The sequence below is a fragment of the Durio zibethinus genome, chromosome 13 (genome assembly GCF_047325235.1).
Source record: "Durio zibethinus cultivar Kanyao isolate XHJ-2024 chromosome 13, ASM4732523v1, whole genome shotgun sequence".
In the NCBI taxonomy this organism is placed as follows: domain Eukaryota; kingdom Viridiplantae; phylum Streptophyta; class Magnoliopsida; order Malvales; family Malvaceae; genus Durio; species Durio zibethinus.
In genome coordinates, this window is record NC_143174.1 from 22790209 (window position 1) to 22812130 (window position 21922).

Below are 21922 nucleotides of genomic sequence, written 5' to 3' on the forward strand. Positions count from 1 at the left end.
CTTTTTTTATGAATAAAATTCGAAAATAACTCAATTACTTGTCCTCAAACCCTAAAATTATAATAAGATGAGTTGAATGTTAGAAGAATATGCATTTGAAATTGACGTCAACAAAGAGTTATCTACGGTGGGCTTACATTTCGGAACGTCTGATGCTACTATATACATGCATTTTAGCAATATTCTACTGTGTGCATCTATAATTGTAAGATATTTATGATTATTTTTATATTCTATTTTAGGACTTATTTTTATTTTTTTAAGAATAATTTATTAAATGCTAATAATTATTTATGTTTATTATTATCATTTAGGATTTGATTCGCTTATATAAAAATCAGCTCATAACTTTAAATTACAAAAGTTGAGTTTATTTTTGAAAACTTTTTTTACTTTTTTGCTTATTAATTTGGTACATAACTCCAATGTTCATTTTTTTTGTTTCAATAGGCGAAGATAAGCATTGTACAACAATTGATTTTGAAATAAATCATAAAATTAACGCTATATTAGAATAAATATTAATAAAAAAAATTTAAAGAAAAAAATTATACATGTACCTTTATTTGAATAGTTAAAATTAATAAAAGAAAAGAAAAGAAAAAATTTTAACATCAATTATTTAGATAATTAGTGAAAAGGAAAAAAATAATTTATCATAATATTTTTTTCAATTATAACTTTTTTTTAATAAAGTAACATATAATATATAAATATATTTTTATACTACCTAACTTATATAAGCAAATATTTTTGAACAAAATTAAGAATGTTTAATATAAAAAGATATATTAGTTAGTTATTGATTTACTTTTAATTTTATATTTAATTCAATCTTTTAATTTATTTTGACAATAAGTTAACTTGTTTTATTGTTCAGACATAAAAAATCATAAAATATTTATAAATTATGATGTTATACAAAATACTTATAAAAAAATTATTTTTTATAGAAAATGTTAATTATATAATTAAGTCTAATGTCATAATAAAATATATATATAATCGTTTTTGCATAATAATAAAATTTTTTTAACTTTTCTTTCCTTGATTTTTTTCTCAAATTGAAATATTTAAAAAAATAAAGATTACGAAAAAAATTAAAAGTTATTGACTTTTCATATCTTTTTTTTTATTTAAATTAAAAATTTATTCAAATAAATGAAAGATTTTTCTATTTTTATTGCTTTCCTTTATTTTTCTTTCCTTACTTTCCTTTTCCCCTAATCTAAACATAGTGTAAGTGGTAGCAAGTTTTTTGACTCATCAAACCCAAATTTGGAGTTGTTGAACTTGATTTTAAAATTTTCACACATAAGTTGCAATTGAAGTTGTGCAAAAAATCCTCAAGTTTATCCATAAATTTGTTGAAGTTGTCCAACCTTAATCGTAATTGATGTGGTTCTAAGATTTCTTTTATCTCATTTATAGATAAAATCTTCTATTTAGTATAAAGTCATTTTATATATCTTGTTCGTAGATAGACACAAGAGTTTACCAATGATAAATAGCTGCTCCTCTAGTGATATCAAATGATGTCTAAGACAAAAACAACATTTTAGACTGAACTCAAACTCTTGTTTTTTATTAATAATTTCCTAATTTAATTAAATGTCTATTATTTATAAATGATAAATTAAATAATAATAAACTCAAAATAATCCTAAATATACACTCATAAATATAAATATAAATAAATAATAACTAAAGATATAATTAAAATAAATAAAATATACATAACACATTCAACACAACAATTCACATATACGATACTCATTAGTTCTATTTTTTTATTCATTTTTTAGAATATCCTAAAATTATATCATTTTTTAAAACATTTAAATTTTTTATTTTTTAATATTAAAAATTAAAAATTTTAATTTTAATATTATTTTTTTGAATTTTAATATTAAATATTCAAATTAAATTTTTTCTAAACTTTATGAAAATCATTAATATTCAAACAATTTGGGAACACGTTAGGGCATGATTAAAACAAGAAGCACATGTTTCACCTACTTTTCATCACCATTAATCACAGGTAACTCCATCTCCCTTTCTCTCTCTCTCTGTAAAATTGATACATGAACCAGCAATCCAAAAATCGGATTATTATTTTAGAATGTGCATAATTTTTTTTTTTAAGTAAAACGTACAACAAATGTAAATTTGTGTGTGAGTGAGATCCCATCTTTTGTTCTGGAAAAACAATGGATGAACTGACAATTTTGCCAACGAAGTAAGTTCTGTTTCAATGCCATTACACAAATTGAACCACATGTCGTTTAATTGTATCCCATAAACAAAACAAAATAAAATATAACAGAAGCGTACCTAAAATTCTAGTAATGTCTATCGACCTACTAAATCTCTATTTGTTCTTCCCGTGTTGCACGTTTTGTAGCCATTTGAGTTATTGCAGCCTCTGTTTAGGTGGGCCGGCGTGTTCAGTACCAACCAAAGGACAACCGACATTAAATTACGATTTGCACGTGTCAAAGTAAAGTTTAGTCAGATGTGTTAGTGGGGGCCCATCCTACCATCCAGCTTCACATCTAATTTTCAGCCTCAGGGCCTGAGGTACCTTTTCCTTCTCGGCTCTCTGGGATCCGCACCAACCGGCAACCGCCAACAGTCAAGCAATCCTAATCCAACTCTCCTTTGCGTACGATAGTAATAATATACTTTTATTTTTTTTTATTTTTTCATGACTCTTTTATTTTAAATATCTTAAAAATATTAATATAAAATATTTTCATAATAAATGTAAAGTAAATGAATTTAATAAACGATGCACCTTTGAAAATGTTATCTAATCCGTGCGATATGACCCATAAACAAATGAATATATGAGATAAATTAAACGGCATGGTAAAAGAAATCAATAATTTTTATGGTTCATTTAAATATTCGATTAAAAGTTTATTCATAAAATGTATTTTTCCCGAACGAAAGATTTTCAATTAAAATTTGAAGTTGACCCATTGTTTCTTCTTTTAAGCTATCCATTATGGATTTAAGGTCACCACACTATAAAATTCCTCTTAATTAAGCAATAACTCTCCTGATATTAGTATGTGTCCAAGCTTTCCTTTATATAAGCTAATTCCACGAAAGATTGTAATTCGTGCAAACAAAAGGGGTAAAACGGAGAAAGAAAAAAAGAAAATAACTAAAAAAAAAAGGGTAGAGATGTAAGCAAAGTTACCTTTGATTTTGATAAATTTTCATTAAATATTATGTGTGAAAATTGTTGATTCCAAATTACGTTTTTAAAACTTTATAAAAGCATCAAAAATACAAATTTAAAAATTTTTAAAAACTATAGAAAATGTAAATTCCAACATTTTTATTAAATACAAATAAAATTTTTTAAAAATATAAATTTAAAAATTTTTAAAAACTTAAAAAATATAAATTAAAAAAATAAAAAAAGAATTGAAACATAATTATCAAAAATTAATTAATTTTATTTAAAGATATTTTGGAATAAAACTTAAAATATAAAAAGCATTTTTTGGTGAAAATAGAAGCGACCTTTCCAGCAGCACAAATGTTCCCTCCATTTTTCTACATACTCTCTCCTGCCATGTCACTATATACCTTCCAGGTGGCACTATATTTGCCACAGGGCATTCCCATATATATATATATATATACACGTATATGTGTGTGTAAAAGGCATAAAGATTGATCCGCCACATAGTTTAAGACATTTAAAACCATCGAATCAGATTGCTGGCATTAAATATATCGGTCGTCACATCAAAATCAAACTTCCAGATCACTCCTTTCCACGTCGTCGATTAAATATGTAAAGTGATTTTGGATTTCATCTTTCGTTTTCTCTTTGAGGAACAAGCTATGGAGGAAGAGGAGGAAAGGAACAGAGCGAGCGAGGAAGCCGGTGGCGTTTCCGGCGTCAAATCTCCAGCGTTGAAACTGCAGAGAGAGGCGGGAACAGCTCAGTTGAACGATGGCATCATGGCGTGGTTATCGATGGAAGGTAGTGAGACTGACTCAATGAGTGAGTTGTTGAAGCTTCTGGACGACTCACCGGAAGCTACCACGTCAGCATCCTCGTCTAGGTTATCTCCGACTTCGTATGGGATGAGGGTTAAGTTCAGCGACAACCCATACTCGTCAGAGTTGATTTTCAGTCGTCGTCTTCGTACATCACCATCAACGGCAACGAAGAGAGTTGCGGCTGGTCGTTTTCGGACTCGGAGTCCAGCCTGATGGCCAGTGTGGACATGGGAGGGATTTTGAGCACGAATGTGAAGGTTAGGAGTGGTCTGGAGAGAATCAGAGGGTGGTTGGAAGCGGAGAAGGAGGCACGGGGGTAAAAGCGAGGAAGAGGCGCGTTGGTGGATGGTGGATTGGGACAAAGAGCAACTGGCGAGGATTTTGGGCGAGGAGGAGTGCCTTCTTTCAAAATCTTAACTGGAATTTTCCCATATTTAAAAAAAATTTCTGGTTTTGGAAAATGGGAACTAATGTTAATACTAGAAATTTAGAAAATAGGAAAACAGGGTTAAGAGAATTATGAAAGGCATTAAAAGAAGGCAGGACTCATTGCACGCTGCTTCTGCCGCTGCATTGTTTTGGAAATGGCCTGTCTTGGAATTTCCTCTTTGTCTTTACTGTTTAGCAAAAAAGAACGGATATATCAGAATAGAAAGATACTGAAACCATGGGAATCTTTACTAATAAATTGTGTATATCCATCCAGATTCCAGACCAATTGGTCAATGCAAAGAACTAACGGGTATTGTTAAAGCTTTTTTTATGGAAAATATGTACATGATCTTCTTGTTTTGTGGTCGGTTCTGGAAAGGTCATGAAGAAGGAAGGAGTAAAACGTAAACTAACGGAAGCCGCAAGTACTCCAGGAAAACTCCAAATGATTTGACATGCAGCCTTCAAAACAGTTTTGTAGAGATTGGATTTAAATATTGAATAGGGAAAAAATATTTAAAAATTACGATTTGGCATTTTTTTTGGGATTAAATTTTCAACTCGGTGGAGAAATGGTCCACCTACCTTTGATGGGTCCAAATGATTCTCGACTTTTGTATCGAGATCCAGAACCACTTATGTGCAAGCATTAAGGGTCCAGGCTGTTTAACCTCTTTAGACCAAACCAGACATCTTAACTAAAGGCATTGGGCCCATTTGACCCAATTCCTTAACGTAAGGTAAAATTTTACAAGGCCATTGTTTTAACTCCCGATGTGAAAAAATGTTTACTAGTAGTATTATTTTCAGGGGGAAATGAAAAAAAAAAGAAGATAACTTGTGTTAATCTGTTATAGTCACTCCAATGTAGTATGATTTTGTTTGCAGAAATGTTTGTTATCTTTCAACATATCTTTTTTTTTTCTTCTCAGCCTTACACCTTTATCATATGAATGAATATTTTATTCCATGCCATCTCTTTTTCTTATCTATTCATTTTCCTTTTCTAATTTTCTCAAAATTTCTCTCTCCTTCCTTTAAGCAAGGATAAATAATTTAATCTTCCATGTAAAATATAGGGTTGGACCACTTGATGCCCCAAATATATCATTTTTAGGCACACATTACGACTACTGATCCCGTCGTATCAACTGAAATAAGGATCATCAATCAAATTTAGCACGAAACTAGGGACAGTTCCTGGCTCAAGAATTCTATTCTAGCTTGTGTTAGGATTAAATCTCTAATTCTACTCTCAAAAGAGATGATAAACAGAAGCGAAGCTAGAAATATGAGAAAGGAAGGACCAAATAATAATTTTACTAGAAAAAACAAAGAATTAAGTATTATTTTTGGTGATATAAAAATAATTTTGGGGAGGCCATGGCCCCTGTAACCTCTTTAGCTACGCCCCCGATAATAAATAAATATAAAAAATATAACATGAAACACAAGATTTATATTGATTCATTTTCAATGATAGAGCTATTAGTATAATTACGACGACCAAATTATATGTTTAAAAGTTCCAACATACCCTTACATCTTAACAATGTCATTCTGAGTAGGGGTAAACGTTAATTAGGCTCCGCACTTAAAGACTCGAACCCGGATCATATTTCTTAGTTAACCTTTCATTGTCCCTTCATAGTAGAGTATTGGCTCTCTCGATCTCTTTGTAGTTAGTATTAAATATCATTCTCTAGTTAGAGAGGCTTAGTATAGCATGAAAAGCCGTAATACCATTTGATACATTCTCGAAGTTTAAATATCAAGTCTGATTTTTTTTTTTTTTTTGAAAAGTGAAGATTGGAATCTTAATCTTTAAGAAATCATACAATTACTGAAATAAATGTTCGAGTGCCCCGAGGTTTCATTTTTAAATTGAAGAAACCTAGCTAAAATGCCAAAAAAAAAAAGGCCAAAAGTCAAAACTAAATGCAATAATCTTGCAAAATGCAAATAGTATTAATAATAAACAACGTAGATTGTACAAGGAAAAAAATGAACCAAAAAAAAAAACTTATCAAGACATGAAAATAAGCCCACTAGTTCACTACTATACTTTTGTTTCGGTGATGGCAAATTGTCAATCATATTCATTTGAGAACAAAAAAAAAAAAAGGCAAAGAGGTGACGTAATTGAGGCACAAAAAGAAAAGTAAAACCCAACAGCGATTTTTTTTTTTTTTCTTTTGGCCAACAACGATTGAAAATGATAATTTTGATACCAAAATGTCACTACTTTTGTACCCATCAAATCATTCTCCCATCAACAAAAAATCGGAAAACAATAGCTTTACTACTTGTTTTTTACCCTCCTTTCAAGTTTTAACTTCTTCACTCAGTCCTGAGTTTCTCAGTCTTTGGCATTTCTCCTCCAAGTGCACGTGAAGCTACGGAGACTCGGAGACCATTTCGGGTCCATGCTTGATGCTTCAATGCTCAAGGAATTTGGTCACGAGAGTCGATGTGAAAAAAAAAATGATGTTGGGGAACTCTGAAATTTTGACTTGTACTCTTAAATTTTGCCTTGATAGCGATGCACGCATCAACCAGTCTTTATACAATTAATTGAAAGCTTTCAGTACATCAAAATGAATTTTTTTTTCTGCTAATATATGTTCTCTACTTATGCTTTTGACCATCATTGTCAACGAGAACTCATCAGTCATCAACCCTATACTGTAACCATAAGTCAATTGTCCCTGTTAGTAACAGATAAATCAAAATTTGTCCAGTCTTCCTGTGGGTTTTCAAGCTATAGGGAAAGGACAGGGAGTTCAGGATTCAGACAAATAATCTTACCAAATATTCATTCTCTCCTAGAAGGCTACTTGACAACTGAGTCAGGGATACTGTTAAAAAAAATTACCTTTGAATTGATCAGAACTTGGTATTGGTAATTAGTGCGAAAAATTTCGGTGTGATTAAAAGCAAATAATCCTGTCAACTGTTAATGTCAAATGGACAGTTCAAAACCATTGATTTTCTTGGCAGGCAAGTATCTGAAAGCTTTTTTAATCTTCACTCACCTTTATTCCTTTTGATTTTTAATTTGGAATAGATTTGATAATTAAACATATCGACCTGCACTACCTTTAATGAAGATTTAAGTGAAAGTTTTTTGAGCTTTGGGAGATGTCGACAGAAATTAAAATGCAATTAAAAAGAAAACTTTGTTAAAGAGAAGAGATAGAGGAACATATGCAGAATCATGTAGCTAGTTTATTTAAATAATAAAAAACAATAAAAACGATGGGTCATGGTAATAAAACTCTGTGATAGTGCTTATCTTCGCCCATGGTGGCTTTATCTCACATCATTACATCTTACCTTATTCAATCTCGTGGGCCAAAAAAATCAAACCCTCGAATGATTTCAAAATTTCTTCGTTAGATAGATGATATAAAGATTAAAAATACTTAAAGATATCGTGTGATTTATTGGAAAAATATTTGTATAATAAAAGGAAAAAGATAATATGTTAATGGTCATGATCTGTTGGTAGAACAATTATAAGAATTTAATTGATTTCAAATAAAAAAAAGTTGATATGATCATTGTTAATTGTTTTGTACTTAATTATAATTGAATGAAATAAAAAGAAAATGAAGGGATTTGTCCAATAAAAAGTAAAGTGAATGGATAAGGGTGGAAGTAATTGTTTTAAACAAAGTAAGTTGGGATCGAGCTAGAAATGACAAGAGGTCTTGATCTGATTATGAATCTTTGTTCAATCAAAGACGAAATCTGTTGTTAAAGCAAAGGCTTCAAATCTGTTATATTTTGAAGATAAATCCAACCCAAAGAAGGGATTTTAATTGAAACCTGATGAAGAAAGCATGTCACATTTTGCCTCCGGATCAAGTATTTCAAAGATCTGGCCACAATAATCCTCTTCACTGTTATAACTGATCTCCGATGTTTTGTTGCTTCTAGGGGGTTTTGAAAGATGATAAAGAAAGCTTCTCATATTTTGCCTCCAGAAGTACTTCAAACATCTGGCCATAATAATCTTCTTCACTGTTACAAGTAATATCTGATGTTGTGTTGCTTCTAAATCCTAAGTATGATTCCAAAAAATAATGAATGTCCCGGTTGTCCATATATATATATATATATATATATATATATACTTGCTTAAATCCAAAGAAACCAATATATTTCCTTTATACTAATTTGATGCTTCACTTCGAATGAAAAACAAGTCCCCTCTCTTACACCAAAGAGAGAGAGAGCACCTCAATTTAAATGACTCATAAAACAAAAGTTTATTACGTGATAAATTTAAAAATTATAATAAACAAAAATATCATTATAGAATATTATGTTAAATATTTAAAATTAATTGGCAATAGGTCAAAAGGCAATTTTAATATAAGATTATAAAAAAATTAATATTTAAGAGATATAAGATAATATTACTTTAACAAAAATAATCGCACTAGCCTCGAAAGAGAGATGGAAAGTGCAAAGTACATTAAATTATCAAATAAATATTTTTTCCCTGTTATACTGTGATTTAAGATGGTTTTGTTAAAAATTTTAATATAAAAAGCTTTTTAATGCAGCATTAGATAGTAATTAGAATGCTTCTAAAATGTTTCCATTTGTGCTCAAATCACATTTGTTTATCTAATTACTTTTAATAAAGTGAACATTCCCTAATATGTCAATTCATGGATGCACCCATAAGATATAAATTGTTAGAATGCTGACAGAAATGAAGGGCATAAGCTCATAGCATCGGCAAAAAATGTATCGGGGGTTAAAAAATGTTACATTTGTATGATTACATAATTATGGTCTAGGACAGGCCAATCAAAATGATTAGGATCAATGACTTGTTAAGTTGGCGGGCCGTCCCCAGCCCCAATTTACATGTGAGGTTGGTGGAAGGCACTGTCAACCCTTTATTGTCATTCATCCCACCACCATAATATCTCAATAATCTTGGCTTGTTTATGTTTTTCGTCTTTTAATGTACTAATACTCTAATATTCTTGAAATAGTGGTATACATCGACATAAACGGCAGTGTGTTTGAGGAAGACTGGGGAGATGATTTTAAGAGTGAGTGGCCTTTAGGGTATAAGCTATATATTTGTAGCTAGTACAGTTCAAGAAAAGTGGAGCCCTGTCCTTATTAGAGAAATTAAATAATGTGGGAAATTAAAGTTCGAAGATGCCATAGACTATACAGTATACCCCCTTATAAATTCCTTACCTGTAACTCAATGTAACCTCACAGTTCTTCACTGTGTTCACTCCCACGGAAAATTTCCCAGTTGTTTCTTGTGTCTTTCTGCTGCTAGTGAAGCTTTAAAAGGTAGCTACTATAATGGACAAGAAGCCAAGAATTGTGATAATTGGAGCAGGGATGGCTGGTCTTACCGCAGCTAACAAGCTCTATACTTCCACTAGCTTTAAAGATTTTTTTGATCTATTTGTTGTTGAAGGTGGCACTAGAATTGGTGGCAGAATCAACACTTCAGAGTTTGGAGGTGACAGAATTGAGATGGGTGCTACTTGGATCCATGGTATAGGAGGCAGCCCAGTTCACAAAATTGCTCAAGAAATCCATGCACTAGAGTCTGACAAGCCATGGGAGTGCATGGATGGCTTCTCGGATGACCCAAAGACCATTGCTGAAGGTGGGTTCGAGCTAAATGCCTCTATTGTTGACCCCATGTCGAACCTTTTCAACAACCTGATGGATTTTGCTCAAGGAAAGCTGACTGGAGACAGTGGAGGCGGTGGAGACGTTTGTTACTATAATTTTGCAGCTAAAGCAGCATCCAAAAGTTGTACAATTAATGGTGGCTTTGGTAACCAAAGTGTCGGTGCTTTTCTTAGACAAGGCCTTGATTCTTATTGGGATTCCTCCAAGGACCGCGAGGAGCTCAAAGGATACGGTAAATGGAGCAGAAAGTTGCTAGAAGAAGCCATTTTTGCCATGCATGAAAACACCCAAAGAACTTATACTTCAGCTGGTGACCTTTTGACTCTAGATTTGGAAGCAGAAAGCGAGTACCGCATGTTTCCTGGTGAAGAAATCACCATTTCTAAAGGCTACTTGAGCATAATCGAATATCTTGCATCTGTTCTTCCTCCTGGTGTAATCCAATTAGGCCGCAAAGTCACAAGAATTGAATGGCAACCCGAGGGTCATCAATCTGTAGAAATGGCAAATGGTTATAATTCCAGGCCTGTGAAGATACACTTCTGTGATGGATCGGTTATGTTAGCTGATCATGTGATAGTCACAGTTTCACTGGGGGTCCTAAAAGCTGGAACTTGCCAAGATTCGGGTATGTTCAATCCTCCACTTCCTTCTTTCAAGACAGAGGCTATATCAAGACTTGGATATGGTGTTGTTAACAAGCTGTTTCTGCAATTGAGTCCAACTGGTAATCGAAAAGCCAATGATGTGAACAAGTTTCCTTCCTTGCAAATGGTTTTTCATCCTTCAGATTCTGACTTTAGGCATAAAAAAATCCCATGGTGGATGAGGAGGACAGCTTCTCTGTCTCCCATTTACAACGATTCAAGTGTCCTGCTATCTTGGTTTGCAGGGAAAGAAGCCCTTGAGCTTGAAACGCTTAGCGATGAAGAGATTATAAACGGAGTGTCAACAACAGTTTCTACTTTATTATCAAAACCTCACAAGGAAGTGAAGTCTAATTCCCATGAATTCTGCAATGGGAATGTGAAATCTGTTGAGAGCTCTGGTGAAAGTGAAGTAAGATTTGTCAAGGTTTTGAAGAGCAAATGGGGTAGTGATCCTCTATTCTTGGGATCCTACAGTCATGTTGCGGTTGGATCAAGTGGTGCTGATTTGGACACAATGGCTGAGCCATTACCAAAGGTTGGGAGCTGTGAGTCAACTGGTGTGCATCCACTTCAAATTTTGTTTGCAGGGGAGGCTACACACAGAACCCACTATTCTACAACCCATGGTGCTTATTTTAGTGGCCTTAGGGAAGCCAATAGGCTTCTCCAACACTATCATTGTGTTGGAGTTTAGACTTACCAATCTAATTTAATTTATTTTTGAATACCCATTTTCCTGATCCTTCTCGTTTTCTATCTAAAGCATCTTTCTTATTGTCTTTAAAGTAAGCAAGAGTGAGTGAGAGCAAAAGAGGAACAAATATTAGGGGAGGGGGGGGGAATGAAAGAGATAGATGGGGATATTTTTAGATGTATGGAATGAATTAAAGAATCTTCTTTTCAATTTTCTATTGGTTTTCTTTGTTTGTGAGTTCAAGGTTTCCTTTTCAATACATAATCTTGCTTTCCTATTCAAAGCAAAACAATTTTAAGTTTGTGTTTGGTATTGAATGTTTGATGGTTGGGAGTAAAGAACAAGAGAGGCTTGAAATCCCAGATCTCTTTTCATCTCTCTGTGTCTCTGGATATTGTTTTGGTTTATGCCTGATCACTGGACAGGATCCGCTAAACCCGGCTCTTTCCAGCTAGGAATCTCTTAAATACGGTTCCTTTTCTGGCTTTTCTCTTTGCCAATATTTTGAGATCTCAAATTCAAACAAGGCCTTGTTATCTCTCTTTGCGCCTTGCCAACAAAAAAAATGAAATGAACTTGGGACAATCGATGTGCCGGTTGTGATGTCGTAAAGTCACCAACACGACACCTACTGTATCCAAACAATGCAGCCCTGAGTCGGACCAGTAGCGGAGTCCATGGAATTGGAGTCCATCAGCATTTCTTACCAAAATGTGCTGAACAATCAGAAGGGATCAGAGATGCTTATTGCCATCTGATTGCTTTGATATTTGGTTTTTGGTGGGGGGACCCTTTCGGCATGATAGGTCTAACTCCATGCATACGTGACATTGCAGACATACACAAAGACAGTTAGCTCTTAGCCTGTTAGTAGACAGCACCAGTGGCCTACGGCCTACCCACTGGGTACCATAGATTTCTCTGCAAAGGAAATCTATAGCTTTAGTGTGATAGGCGTAGAAAAGGACAGTTCATAAGCAAACAATATCAGCTGTCTGGGGTTATTTCTGTTCTCATATATCCCAAGTCCACCCGTTGGAAGTCACGGTATCCAACCATCCAACGGTATCTTCATCTTTCAATTTGGGTCCACCACACCCTAATAATTGACCCTGATGCTGTTGATGAAATTCGTCCATCTGAAGACGTTTCATGATTTAAAACCAAATCTGTAACAACAACGAGAAATCTACCAAGGTTTTTTAATGGGAAAATCCAAAACGGTTTTGATCTCCTTAATCTTTGGGTTGATATTTTAGGGTGAGTGAGAGCACTGTATGGTCAAATCAGTAAACCTATTCATTGAGACTCCATTATTGTGGTTTGTAACATTTGCCAGGCTCTCCCCCAGAAAACTTCAATGGCCCACTAGTTGTCTCTTTTTGCCTCTTGTGGGCTTCAATCACTCTTTGATGATTGTACATATCGCAGACCCCTCTGACACCAAGCCCTTGTCTGATTCATAAACAAACAAATGAGAATCTCCATTTCCGAACTCACCCACCTCACCCACTGCCCCATTCCAAACATCTTACCGCTACTTACTTACTTGACTAGACCCTCTTTTTTCCTGATAATCATCATTATCAACCCCTTCGTTAGCCATAGTGCTAATGGTCAATCAATTCTCCAGCTCCTATTTGCTATCTGATGCCATAATTTGTCATGATCACACCCTCTAATTCACAAGTCTTGGCAATTATCAATACCAAATTATAGTCCAACTATTGCTGTAATTATTCAGGTTAGCAGTGCAATGCAAGCGAACTCCAATTTTCATCTTTGTGCTACTTTGGATTGACTGCTTTCATTAGGTTTAAACTTTATTTCACTGTTAGATTGCGGCCCTGTCTGTCATGGTAGGAATCATCGAATCCCCAACACTTATAATGTGGGGGGCCGTTATTAATGCAGGATTAAGATATTGCAATATCAACGGAATCTTCAACGCAATGAGATGCTTGCTGGTGGATTTTGCTCTTTAAACTTTACATCTTGCTTTTTGACATTGTCTTTTAGGCAATCCTTATATTCATGTTTCATGCTCACAGATTTTGCATATATATTTTCATTTGAAAGGATACTAAAGTTATTGAACACTGCAATCATTTCTTTGAAACTATCAAATGTAACGTGGAGCCTAAAGATTGAACCAAGGTGGAACAATTTCGTCCGAAGCAATGTAAAAAGTAAAAGGGACAAGAATAAAAATAAAAAAGGGATGTGTTGAAACAACACCTACTGATCACCCGTGACCGATCCAGCTTGTTGTTCTTTTTCCCTTCTTCCATTCTAAGTTCTAACCAGTAATCTTCAGACATGATAGAACATAAACCTTTAAACAAGTTAAAAGGAAAACAACTTGCTTCAACAATCCTGTCAATGGGAAAAAAAAGGGTCTTTTTTATTCAGTTTCAACATACCAGCTGATAATTTCAGTAACTTGAATTAAGAAGCTTAGAACCGTACGTACGATTCCAGCCTGTTTCCATATTTTCCCTTTATTCTGTTGAATGATCAATTGACTCATTTTCTTGTTTGAAATTTCGGGACTCATCATTTTCTACTTCAAGACAATATAACTTCTGTATTAGAAATCCCAATTTTTTTTCTTTAATCAAATGATCTTGTTTACTTTCTTGCAAATCTTAGGTTTAAAAAGTTTAATAACACACAAGGAGAAAGCAGTGTGCTTTATTCTCCCGAAATGAGAATTAACTTTTCTATCCTTGGAGAACCAATGATTCTCCAACATGGAGATTGTCTGATTTAAGTAAGTTATCTTGTTGGCATCTTATAAAGTTCCTTCCTTGTGATGATAACATAGCACACTGTTTCAGTCTTTTAACTTAAAAAGAACAAATGGTATGTCAAAAAAATTTATAGTAAAGGAATCTAGAGAGCTACTTATAGGGATTTTAGGGGTCTTTCTTTGGAGGCTGTCCCCTCAATGTCCCCACAAAAGTCATAGTGGCATCTGATACTAATAATAATAATAACAACCAACTCTTTAGAGTCTGATTGATGCCGCCTTCTTTTACTTGCAGGTGAATTTTATTGCGGATGCAATGCTACTCCACAATATGTTTTTCTTTGATCTTGTCCTTCACAGCACGTGTTCAAAAGCACCAGCTTGTTGGATTTGTCTTTTTAATGTTAAAACAGTGAGGTAACAACTGGTAGAAAACAAAAGTTTTGGCCAGTGGCCTAGGACACTGCAGGTAATTTTCAGGAGACCCCTAGATGATAAAAAGCATTGATGAGGAGTACTTTCTGATAAATTTACTCAGACTCAGTAATTGGATTTGGACTTTTTTTCCCCTAATGTGAGAGTGCCAATATATATTTTCTTTTAGAGACATTCCATCCAGGCTCCAGGCTCCAGGCTCCAGGCTCCAGGCTCCAGGCATCCAGTGGTTTTTCCTTTGTAGCTTGTAGTAAGACTTCTCCTCTTAAGGCTTACAAGTAAGGAGGTTTAAACATTTACTAAGCTTTGGTTTGATAGTTTGACGAGTTCGAAATTGTAAATTGAAAAACTATTTCTAATTAAATTTGATTTGAAACTTTAAACTCAGTTTAACATTCTTGTTACCTTCTAAATCACAATTTTACAGCCAAAGCTCTTGAAAAATTAGTACGTGCATTTTGTTTATAATGGAAGAAGATTCATATATACTTCCAACAAAAAGCAGAATGTTAGATCCGTATCCAACTTAGGATATTATTCGTTTTAATTCTGAAAGTTTTTATAGTTTTATTTTATAAAAAGTATTTTTTAAATTTAAATTTTTATATATATATTATAGTAGATTTTCAAAACCTTCAAATATGAAATTGAAGTGTTACAAATTTTTTGTTAAAACTTAATATTTCGATCAAATCTAAGATAAAATATAGACAAAAAAAAGGTGGTTCCTGTCACGCAAGAGGTGGCTTCTATAAGATTTTAAAATAGGCTCATATAATATAGCACTAACTCCTATATAAACTGTTAACTTAATTTTATTATTATTTGTAAATATTTGTATTTAACTTATAAAATATTATTTATTTTAATTTAAAAATCTCATGATTTTATCTCACAAAATATTTTTCATAAATTTAAATTTAAATATTTACTTATAAATTATAACAAATCCTTCAAATTTTTAATGTAAAATTGGAGTGTCACATGAAATCTGAATTAGTAAAAGTACAGCTAACTCAATCGTGAACCATGATGGAGTTGATGCCCCAACGACAAGAAAGAAGAAAAAAAAAAGTGGAAATCATGTCAATTTTTTTGTAGATAACATGAAGGTTTTAGTTTCGAGTTAATAATATTTTGGTCTAGCTTTCTTTACTCCTAATCTAGTCACCATATAATAGAATGGAGCTCAGCTTTTAAATCCTATATTAAGCTTCCTATTCTCAGGATGCAGCTTCTTTTATAGTAAGGAAAAAATATATATATTTGATTTTGAGTAATTCCTCAAATGTTTTACCGAGTCCATACACCATACTTCATAAACAAAAGGTATCTTGCATTTTCAAAAGCGCTCATTGATTTTTGGGCGTTGATGCCATTTCAATGCATTAACAGAACTTTATATGCTTGAATTAATATCTTGAAAATTATTCGTTAAAAAAACAAGTTTAGCACAAACCAATCCAAAAGAGGAAAGAGGTAATTATATTTTTTGTTTACAATTGCAAAGGTACCATAAGGCAGTAAAAAAATTACTACTATTCAATGTGAAATTGTGCTGCTTTATTTTTCTATTGAGTTGCAAATTATTACTTTCTTGCTTTACAGTTTACAACTGTAACTTCTTACAAGACGAAAGCTTGATTCACTTTGTTCTTCTGACCAAAGAGATACCCGTTGGATCACCACCCCATTCTTCGAAAACAACCAGCAAGTTCCCTGTTGGATATAGCCAAGAGCGTGGAACGTGATACCTGAATATATACACGAAAATTCCCTATCAATTGAATTGCCTGGATTTGTATCACTTACATATACGATGGGAGCAAACGGTAAGCTGAAGGCAAACTCACCATCTTTGAGAAGGCTGTCCACAACCATATAGACATTTATTCTCGTTAAAAAATCCGGCGTAACTACATTGATTACAGGTACCAAATGCCTTATTAGCAGGCCAATGACGGCCTATGCTATTTCCATTAATCCAGATTTCACCTTTCCCCATGGTTTTCATATCCAGAGCTAATGGATCATTGCCTTGTGGTGAATCAAAAGTTGCCTAGAAATTAATGCCAGAAAATATAAATTAGTAATGTAAGAATATCAATTGTAACAATGTGCCAAGATAATTCTCACCTTGTACCATGTTAAGGGCTTCTTTATTGCTAATGCTGGTCCATCTACCCACTTGACCGAGGAGCTTCCTTTGGCTGTGTAGAGACTCAAAGCTTCACCTTCCACACCAATCTTTTCAAAACAATTTGAAAGATATATAGGAATCGTTAGTCATCTATATGTATTTGTATTGCCATTGTTAATGTTTTAGCTAATTTCATTTTTTTTCTTGCTGAATCCATGAAATCATAATTTGGGATAATCAAGGAAATCTAATCTTTGAAAAATGAATTTAGCAGCTCAATACACTCTTAACTGTCCTGCTTGTTATTATATTTGAAATTGTTAGAAAATTTTCATCAGAATACTACTTTTTTTTTGTTTTTATTTAAAGTTATCAAAATTTGAACGAAAGATAAGAGTTCAGAACTCTACCAATAAATCACATGATTGTTGGCCGGCAGAGTTTCATCTGATAGGGTGAAGGATGTTTCTTTATTCATGTTTCATCCATAAACTTTCTTTTTTCGAGTCACTCTTTTGTTCAAAGGTTAACTTGTCACCTAATTAATTTCTTAGAATTATGGGTGTACTAGAAGTGTAGAGCAGGAAATGTACGAAACAGACCTTGTAAGACCATGTCCATCTAGACATGTCCCAAATCCCTGAATTAAGGCCTTTCAATGTGACGGGACCAAGAATTCCAATGTTCCATTGTTCAAAATGCTTTCCAACATTCTGAAAACAATCGTGCAAGTTGGTAGAAACACAAAAGAAAAAAAAAAACCATTAGCTTCTTGTACCTCTCATATACGTTTGTAAGAAAATAGCAAAATTGAAACAAAATCTGACCGGAAGTCCAACTGAAGAACTCAGCAAAGAAATCTTGTTAGTTCCAGCTCTGAGGTTCACTTTGTCAATAAATTTTAAATTTGGGTTCTTCAAGTTCCCATAAGCAGTTCCTGCCCAAAACCATGGATAAACCAGTCCATTAGCAACATAAATTTGTAATGCATTTTGAACTTCATGTTAAATAAAATAATCCCTTCAATGCTGTGCCGTCTACCTGATAATTGACCATTGATGAAAACACCTAGAGCATGGCCCGCAGATTCAACTGTGAGGATTGGAAGCTGCCCATTCTTCAGAAATCCTTCATTGGCTTCTATATTGACACTGTTGCATGTAGACAACATTAACTAGTATTTGGGAGTCGAAAATGACAAAAATTGTTTCTGAATAACATATATACTCACTCTGTCATGTACCATAAATAGTCTGAATTATCCCAAGTTGAATTCAATTGCTCCTTTAAACCACCAGCAGTAAATGATTTCTTATCACCCACGGAGGCAGCAGCTTCAGTGTACGATTGCCAAGAGAATGTCGCACCATTCACAGGCACCATCCCCATATGAAAGTTAGGAGCAGAAACCTAAGTACAACACCTAAGTTTGACCTCAATTCCGATTATTTGATTTCTAACAGGAACAAGAAAAGGAGCAGGGGAGGTGGGGGCATTGACCAAATGATGTAGCTTGTACGCTATTTTCTTTACCTTTGCAGTGTTGAAGATTGCATTCTTGCAGTCAGGTAGAATGCTAATAGACCATGGAAGGAGATCATATTGCATATTTCTGAAGGTCACGGTCGCAGAGTTTTCTTGATCATAGTTTGCTAGGAATGCAGCACAAGTATTTGACCCCGATTCGAAAACATGAGCCTTGATATGGAATAAAATAAGGTTCAGTTTAAAGCTAAAGAGGATAAAGGCAAAAAGATAGAAGCACAAAGTAAAAATTTTGTCTTAACCAGCTGAATAAAACCTCTAACCTCTTGATTTTTCCCAAGTGATGTGACTGTGGGGTTCACAGAGACTAACGCCGGTTCACAAAGCTTGATGGCTTTATGCAAATCTCTTAAATGGCTCCATTTTGGTTCCCTAACCAGCCCTATCATCGAAGGAAATATGGCTAATTAAACGATTAATTGGTTGGAAATTGGATGAATTTGGAGTTTAGCTTAATTAATTTGTACAGTCATAACAGATTTGAGTTTAAATTTTAATAAATGTAACTTTTTTTTTAGACTATTTGGAAGTGATGATATCATATGCATGTCTTGTAGCAAGTAACAAAAAACAAGGTACAGATAAAGAGGCAGGCAGATTTTGGGTTGCTATTTTTTTACCATATTCATCAATTGGAGCATCGTAATCATAACTGGTAGCGATAAATCTACCAGATGTCCTCCCAAAATTTGTTCCTCCATGATACTGAAGCCAGAAGAAATCAAAGGATTAAAAACTTAAGAATTGTTATAAACAGCATTTGAATCGATCAATGTAGCCAGATGAATTAATCATCAAAATTTAGGGTATAAGGAAGTGTTGGCATACCATATAATAGTTTACAAATGTGCCGTTGTTCTGTATAAACCTTGCAACTGCAAATGCAAGGTCCTCTACTGGTCTATAAGGCAATGCTCCACCAAACTCCAATAACCTGGATTAGGAGTTAGTCCTGCCTGACACTAGGGAAACTGACACAGTTATCTAGTTCTTTACAAAGAGAGAAAAATTGGCCCATATTGTGTGACTTACCATCCACTCCAGACTTCTGTCCACATTTTTGGTTTGTAGTTCTTATTAGGAATGAAATTTTCACAGTAAAACCCATTGCAAGTGTTTATCTGTAAAATAAATGATGGAAGTGAGGTGTTGGAAGAACATATTAATCATTTAGCAAAGGAAAAGTGATAGAATATATGTTAGACATATGAAACCATATGACTTTAATCAGATATGTGAAGCAACTCCTTAATTTACACTCTACCCAAATGAAAACTTGTAGGAAATGGTTATTTCACAACAATGTATTTTCATTTCATTCATATCATGTTATATAATCATATTATTGAAAAAATAAATCAACTATTTATTACACATCACATGTATAAATTTATTGAAATAAATATTTACAATTTAATTATTGATTGATTTTTTTTAATAACGTGATTAGATGACATAATTTGAATGAAAAATACAATGTAAAATAATCATTTTATATAATCTTTTTTCTATCTGTCTAGATTGGTCCTTGCCTGTCTCTAGTTACCTAGTAGAGTTTTTATGGCTAAACAAAGGGATTGCCCGAAAAATAGGGAATAGGAACGACGTAAAAAACAAAGAATTAAAAAGGAAATAAAAAAATGGCAAAAACTTCTTACAATTGGATCAGGGGCATCCTCTTGTTTGCACATGACCCATGGTACAGAAGTGTTGAGACCTACTGCCATTTTTGCTGCCCATTCTGCGTAGTCTTTTCCACTTTTACCAATCTCAAACTCCACGAGTTCATATTCGTTCTCTATCTGCCATGATTTGTGGAACAGTATACAAAATTTAGAGTTTACAAAGATCAAAACAATCAAGATATAATAACACAAAATAAAGAAAGAGAATCATAAGTAAATTTGTTTATCTTCTAACCTGAGCCAAAATTATTGGTCCTCCTTGAGGTTCAAACAAATTTTCTGCTTTCATCATGCTGACAATCTTCTGTGTAAATCCTCCCATTGCCACCTTAAACATAATTATATGAAATTTAAAATTGCTTAGTCACCCATGGAAACATCGGAACATTCATAAAAAGAAGAGAAGTGGGATTTTACAATTATAAGCATCCAACCTTGAATTGTTCATTGTCTTGTCTAAACACGATGCCTGGCACGTATTTCAGCCAGACAGGAAATCCCCTGTATGAAATAAACCAAGAACAACTTGATTTTTGTTATATGAAATTTCAGGTTTTTATAATTCTATTATATATCATGTTAAAACATTACCCGAAGTTCCATTCAGCACAAACAAAGGGACCAATCCGGAGATGAACGTAAAGACCGGCTTTTTGGACTAGTTTGATGAATTGGATCAGATCATATCTCCCCTCAAAATAATACTGAAATTTCCATTAAAGGTTATGGTTAGGAACAGATTGGAAAAACAAAACTTAACATGAAAACACAGGAAGTTTTACTTTTCCCGGAGAAGGCTCGTGCCCGTTCCAAAACACGTAAGTTTCAATAACATCTAAACCTCCATCCTTGGCCTTTTGAATGAGATCAGGCCACATCTGTAAGCAAGCAAGAAAACAGTAATTAAAAACCCCATAAGCCTTTAAAATTAATATGAAAAGTTATTCAAAAAAATCAAACACAACACTACCTCGGGAGTGCTTCTTGGATAGTGAATGGACCCTGACAGTAGTATCCTTCTTTTACCATTAATAAGAATAGTTTTGCTGTCATATGACACTGATCCTGTTACGACAGATATCCATGAAAACAAGAACATGCAGAGGAACATATTGGCTTTCCACATGTTTAACGTTCGAACTATCAAACCCTCAAGTCCTTGACTTCCTTTTCCTTGTAGGAAAGGACAACAAATAGTTTTGATCTCCATCTTGGGATCTTTCAAGTAAAATCTTTCAAATAATCTTTTAGTATATTCTAAACTTTATAAAATTGATTTATAAGCAAAAAGAATAATAAATGGGAAACTTAAGACGGTTTTCAATGGATGGCAACCCTATTTTTGCTCCACTTGATTGATTTTCTTTGTTTGACATAGAAACAGTACTGCAGGCTGCAATAACCAAATAGATAACTGCTATTCTCAATAATCAAGGAAAAGATGCTAACTAATTGGAAAAAGTAAAAGCCAAAAGTTAAAATTGCTAGTTTACATTGTCTATTGAATACTATCCAATTCTCTTTACTATTATTAGTTTTTGCCACATGCATAACGCAAGAATAATTTTTATATCTAAAAATTCACTTTTTATGTTATGATAACAATGATAAATATTAATAATTTAATTTTAATTTTGATATAATATAAGTAAAATTTGATAAATTTTAATATAATTTTGATTTTGATAAAATTTTGATAACTTTCAATATAATTTCGGTAACCATTGATATGATTTTGGTAATTTTTGATAAAATTTTAATAACCTTTGATACAATTTTAATAACTTATGATATAATTTTGACAACCATTGATACAATTACGGTAATTTTTGATAAAATTTTAGTAACTTTTTTATGTAATTTTAGTAATATTTTGAT

The 21922-nt window shown here is 33.2% G+C and overlaps 1 protein-coding gene and 2 pseudogenes across 2 annotated transcripts; 2 read left to right on the forward strand and 1 right to left on the reverse strand.

The window, feature by feature from the left end:
- The first annotated feature begins 3071 nt into the window (after window positions 1-3071).
- On the forward strand, window positions 3072-4779 carry LOC149515437 (uncharacterized; annotated as a pseudogene).
- Window positions 4780-9520: 4741 nt separating this feature from the next.
- LOC111304182 (putative polyamine oxidase 5 pseudogene) lies at window positions 9521-11831 on the forward strand (annotated as a pseudogene). Its single transcript, XR_016326892.1, has one exon. The product of XR_016326892.1 is annotated as a putative polyamine oxidase 5 pseudogene (transcript).
- Window positions 11832-16079: 4248 nt separating this feature from the next.
- LOC111304183 (beta-galactosidase-like) lies at window positions 16080-21313 on the reverse strand. The gene is made up of 18 exons (XM_022900704.2): window positions 21015-21313; window positions 20827-20922; window positions 20636-20748; window positions 20479-20545; window positions 20280-20372; window positions 20018-20161; window positions 19392-19480; window positions 19188-19293; window positions 18980-19064; window positions 18623-18741; window positions 18348-18512; window positions 18046-18224; window positions 17856-17965; window positions 17642-17751; window positions 17417-17527; window positions 16811-16921; window positions 16528-16733; window positions 16080-16428 (listed from the first exon to the last, which is right to left on the reverse strand). Exons 1-18 carry the CDS (start codon window positions 21252-21254, stop codon window positions 16320-16322), a joined length of 2253 nt encoding a protein of 750 aa, XP_022756439.2. The 5' UTR covers window positions 21255-21313; the 3' UTR covers window positions 16080-16319.
- Window positions 21314-21922: the final 609 nt, after the last annotated feature.